Source organism: Centruroides sculpturatus, unplaced genomic scaffold, assembly GCF_000671375.1.
Source record: "Centruroides sculpturatus isolate CEXI.00-Female unplaced genomic scaffold, Cexi_2.0 scaffold1435, whole genome shotgun sequence".
NCBI classification, from domain to species: Eukaryota; Metazoa; Arthropoda; class Arachnida; order Scorpiones; family Buthidae; genus Centruroides; species Centruroides sculpturatus.
Genome location: NW_019386549.1, coordinates 119408 through 124734, shown reverse-complemented (window position 1 = coordinate 124734; position 5327 = coordinate 119408). Strand labels below are relative to the sequence as shown.

Below are 5327 nucleotides of genomic sequence, written 5' to 3'. Positions count from 1 at the left end.
TACTTACGTAAAAGCATGATACAAGTAGTATAATTACTCCAGAAGTTAATTGAAGCACTTATATTTTACAAATATGTGAGCCGTTCACAGCCCGGCACACGTGTTTGTAAAATCTAAGTGACTCGTACAACATGGAATTCATATAATACGGAAAAATCAACAGTGTTATAGGGGGGTCGACTGGTATTTCCATTTCTAAAATCTCTTCTTTAAAATTCAACTTTCTTTTTCATTATTCCAATATTTTTCATTTTCAATGAAAAATTCTTCATTATCTCTTATCAGTTGATTAGATTCGGACCAATCTATATTTAATTTTCCTCCAAGTTCCACAGGAATGTACATTGAATCAATCTCCTTAAAAAGGCTATCCAAATTTGAACCATGAAACCGAATCTAAAAAAAAAGAAAAACATGATTTTAGTTTAAATATTCTAAATTAATGAACGTGTTCAGTACAAATTAAATTAAATTTTAAAATTATTAGTCACGAAATTCTTCAAATTTCTTAATAAATTCCTTTAAATTAAGAAATACCTTAAAGTCTGATAGTATTGAAAGAAGTAGATACAAATAGGAAGCTTATATGAACAAATAGCAAAATAACCATACTGCAAAAGATACGTTTATGTGTTGTACGGTTTCACGAAATAAAATCACCATAAATTCTTCAGCGAAATCTCAGAAACACCTACGGCTTATAATAAACAGATACGAAAAACTTTACAGGTAGATACATAAATTAAAACAAGCTGGAAACTGTATTCATATCAGCAAACTTATAATACCTTTCATATACCAATATTTTAAGGTTTATTATCTTCCAGGCACATTTTATAAAGATTGGCTGAACCGTAATTGGTAATTTTATATCATAAAACTACAGTAATTTTTTGCAATTTGGTACTAGCAATTGCGGTTAGTAGGCATCCTGTAATAGGAGATGAGACAGAAAAAATCCTGTATGATAAACCAAATTTTAAAGTAAAAATCGAATATTTTGCATGCCATAACTCTTGCACATTCGATGATTCCGATCAATAAAATTACCACGAAATTGAGTGAAGGCTAAACTTAAAATTACCCACGCAATAACAAGTTTTAAATAGTAATGACATGCTACATACAAGTTTTCATTTTAAGATTGTGAAAGTCAAATAATTTATTAATGAAAAGGAAAATCCTGTAGTTTTGATTCATAACCACTGTATGTCTATTTAATATTGAAAGGGTTTATGCACTCATTAGTATTTATTAGTGTTTCTACAATTATGGCATTATTCATAAAAAGTTATATAAAGTTTTAACATCAAGTCACTTTAAAAAGAATTTTAGACAATAAGCTAAAATACTTACTCTTTCTTTTAATTTCTTTGGTAAAAATGGAAATACCACGGATATAATAGCAAAGAAGAAGCTATTAACATGAATAAAATGTATGCTCTTGTAAGACACAGGCAGGGCGTTCTATTAGAAAATAATAAGATAAACATTTTATTTATTAAATTTAAATTTGNCAATATGATTTCATCTTATACTTTATGAAAATTCAATATTGTTTTCATTTTTCTATGTAATTCTTTGTGTTGTTTCATGCATAAACATATTTGCTACTGTCCTGCTGCATTTCGTGTCAATCACAGCTGTACTTGTCGATTTTTTTGCAGTTTATCGCTCCTTGCTTAACTTTTGGCAGTGAGTATATATAGGCACGTAAACAAAGTATTCATAGAACTAGTACATTTTAAAGGAAAATAGTACATTTTTTGAAGGTGCTTTAGTAAGTTTTGAAATTTTATTGCGCAACACTGCTTTAATATACAACATGACTGTACTGGATTTATATTGCTTTCAGGTATGGAAAATTCTGAATAATTGGCTTGTTTTCAAAGGTTGCAGCATTAGTGAACAATTGTGGATAATGGAGCAACAGACTAAGGACCTTCTATTGTATCAGAATCTTTATATTATGTAAAGTACATGAATTTTATTCAAAAATTTTCATTAAATTAATTAACATACTTACATAAAACCACGATATAAGATATCTCACTATTTTTGGACTGAAGCAGATTACATGCTTCCATGATAACGTTTTTATATCCACAATTACGGAAACTCCATTAACTTGTAGGCGATGATCATTTAAATTGAAATCGATATGCATCAATATACCTCTTCCTAAATCTATCGCAGATATTTTGGATGTATCCCAGTGGCCTGTACATAAAAAACACATTTAATATCATTTATAAAAATTATTAACATTATTCTATCAAAGTAACTTATATCCGGTAGTACAGTGTTATACATACTTGCTCTACCGAATCCTAATCCCATACCACCTTCAACGTACAAATGAGCCATGACGTTCGATTGTAAAACATGTTCTATTGCCGACGGTCGAAGATTTTTTAATTCATTTACACTTCTTCTAACTGAATAATAATTCTTCAGTAGTTTCAAAGCATCGGATTTATCGTATTTTCTTGACCTTAGAAAGCTTAACAGAAACAAATCATCTGTCCTAGAATTCAAGTTCTTTTCACCTGAAAAAACAACATAAAAATTACTCTTTTCTTAAGAACATAATTTAAACTTATGATGTAAATGAAGAAAGCCTATAAAATCACCATTGACAAGTTAATATTTTTATAAATTAATCTAGATAAAATCAAAATTAAAATAGAAGTCAAATGTGGATCTGGAATTCGTGAAGTCAGGAGTTTCTGATTAAGAAATGTTCTAGAACCGAAACCAATAAAATCTCTCTCCGTAATTGAAAGTTAATCGTTCAGTCGTAAGTTGGCGAATACATTATACGCTTTCATGTTTTGTGTAATTATGCATTGCATTACTTAAATAAACAAATGAAAACTAAATCGGAATTTTTATCAATTAAAGAAGATAAAGATGAAACAATAGCCAAAAACTTGATACATTGAAGAATACACGACTATTTAGAAACAATATTACGATTACTCACTTTTATATTCTGCTTGAAAAGAATGATCAGAATTGCCCCGGAAACTCATGGATTGATTGAGTTGTCCTGATTATAAGATAGAGTATGTTTACACTATGGTTGCAACTATGGAAAATTTGGTGCAAATCAGTCAAAAGGTTTGGTAATTTGTGGTGAGAAATCAGTAAGAAGATACTAGGATTCGAGATTTAAATAGCATATATTTTTAGAAGATTGTAGTAACTAACAATGCAAATTTCGTCCAGATACTCGCAAATTGTTTGGAAGATCTAACATCAGTGGGGTCATGCTTTTGATCTTTGGAAGGAGCGCTTACATCGATGTATTTTAACCAAAGGAGCGTATTTTGAATATATAAATAAATATTTTGTTTAAGACCTTATAGTATTTCTGTTTTACAAAACGGTAAAATAAACATACTAAATTTCAACTCGCTCTAAATTATCTCAAGTTATACAGATTGATATAAATGTTTGTGTGAGATTTCACAGAAAGGTAATATTTTTCAAGAGCGAGGAAATTAGATTTTATTATTCCCCCAAAAGTGACTGAATAATTCAGCTCCACTTCCTATTCTAAATGTCAATAAATCGCTAATTGTTTTATGACTGTAAACAAAAAATTACTTCTAAAAGCCTAATGTTACGATCAAATAAAGACACGTGTCCCGATAAATAGATGATACTGCTACGTAATAATAATAAATTTTAATTTTTGTAAAATTGGAAGTATTAAATTTTTCACGTGTTTGTGACACCGCAAAGTTTTAGGGTGGAAAAAAGTTTTCCCATTGGAATTAAATTAAAATTTGTCCAGACATTAAGAAAGCGCAAAGAATATAAGGAATGATATAACTATAATGTTGTATTGTAATAAAATAAAATGAAAAATTAATTATTATAAAGTGGCAGAATGCTTAATTTTGAGGGCAGGGACAAGTTTTATAATAAACTGTAAATGCTAATAACAATTTGACTCAAGGTATGATACACCACCCCGTTTTATTTTTCCAGCCCTCTAACACAAAAAAGTCTTTCCAAAATTGCAAAAACTTTCGTCAGTAGAAACATGAGCAATTGAGCTTCAATGAGGATGAATAAAATCGTGCCAAAACACTAACCATACATACAGAAAAACCCTTTTTTTCTGTATTTCTCTACGTTTGTAGATTTCCTTGATTAAAAAAAATGTAAAATCTTGAATTTTATTTTCTCGGCAATCGCCATACTCTTCCTTCATTATACATAAAAGCAACAAAAGTTAAAATCTTTATGATAAGCACAAATTGATTGACATTTCAAAAGATAAATTTTATTAGAGAGAACTTTAAACATGTTATAAAAAATTTATCTAAATATAAATATTATCTTACTTATCGAATGCAAAATATCGAATTTAAATTAAATTTAGGTGTATAATTATTATAATTTTTCGTATATATTGGTATTCTAACGTTTTATATAAGAGTTTTTGTGTTATTTATATTTACATAATTATTATAATATACGCTGTATTAGATCTTTGTGCTTTTTTTATGCGCTACTAAAACGTCTTACAACTTTAATTCAAGTTATAATAATTTATATCATCATTCTTTAATATGAATATTACAGTTTAAGCGAAATCACGTAGACATTTTCGGCATAATAATAGAAATCTCTATGATTCCACGTTATAGTTACTATAGATTATAGAGAAAATAATACATATACGGTTCGAAATACTTACGAAGAACCATGTTTCTAAATTCTTCCAGTTCCTTTTCGTTCCATGAATACTCTATAGATGTATTGACACCCTTACTTTGAACAATGTTCATTTCTTGCATATTAAAATCCTTTGTTTCTAAAGGTTGTAACTTGTAAGTCGCATTTACAAGAGAAGAGACAGGACTGATTATAAACTATGACCGATTAATATATGTTTAGATAAGCGTAATCTTATCTTATTTATTCAAACTTATCTACACGTGTTTCGATAATGTTATTTATTTCACAGTGAATTTTAACCCTAGATTACAATGTCAAAATCAGAAGTACAGGAATTAGGAAGTAGAATGCTTTGCAAATTCTACTGTTTGTTTGATTTATTAGTTTCATGTCTAAATACTGACTGACAGTGATATAAAGAACATGTGATGATATATAGCAGACACGGGCAAATGATGATCTTTTTGAGTTACGTGCCGCTCTCTGCTGAAAGTGTTAATTTATGCTTTTTATCATTATTTTTACAAATTTATTTTCACAATTTCACAATGAAAATATGTTTATTAAAAAAATTCAATAGTTGTTTTATATTGTATTTATATTATATAATAAAATCGCGGTACAGAACTGCG

At 28.5% G+C, this 5327-nt stretch overlaps 1 protein-coding gene across 1 annotated transcript; it reads right to left on the bottom strand.

Moving 5' to 3' along the window:
- Positions 1–208: 208 nt before the first annotated feature.
- Positions 209–4846, bottom strand: LOC111615277 (alpha-tocopherol transfer protein-like). Its single transcript, XM_023356695.1, has 5 exons — positions 4715–4846; positions 2316–2549; positions 2027–2220; positions 1357–1467; positions 209–396 (listed from the first exon to the last, which is right to left on the bottom strand). The coding sequence occupies exons 1-5, from the start codon at positions 4812–4814 to the stop codon at positions 217–219; spliced, it is 819 nt and encodes a 272-aa protein (XP_023212463.1). The 5' UTR covers positions 4815–4846; the 3' UTR covers positions 209–216.
- Positions 4847–5327: the final 481 nt, after the last annotated feature.

What these genes read in the sequence shown, in the direction of transcription:
- LOC111615277 (XM_023356695.1), bottom strand. Translation starts at nt 4,814, where the DNA reads ATGCAAGAAATGAACATTGTTCAAAGTAAGGGTGTCAATACATCTATA. An exon ending in ATTAGGATTCGGTAGAGCAA is followed by an intron (nt 2,221 to 2,315) that starts GTATGTATAACA and finishes TTTTATGTACAG; the next exon opens with GCCACTGGGATACATCCAAA. An exon ending in CAAAGAAATTAAAAGAAAGA is followed by an intron (nt 397 to 1,356) that starts GTAAGTATTTTA and finishes CTTTTTTTTTAG; the next exon opens with ATTCGGTTTCATGGTTCAAA.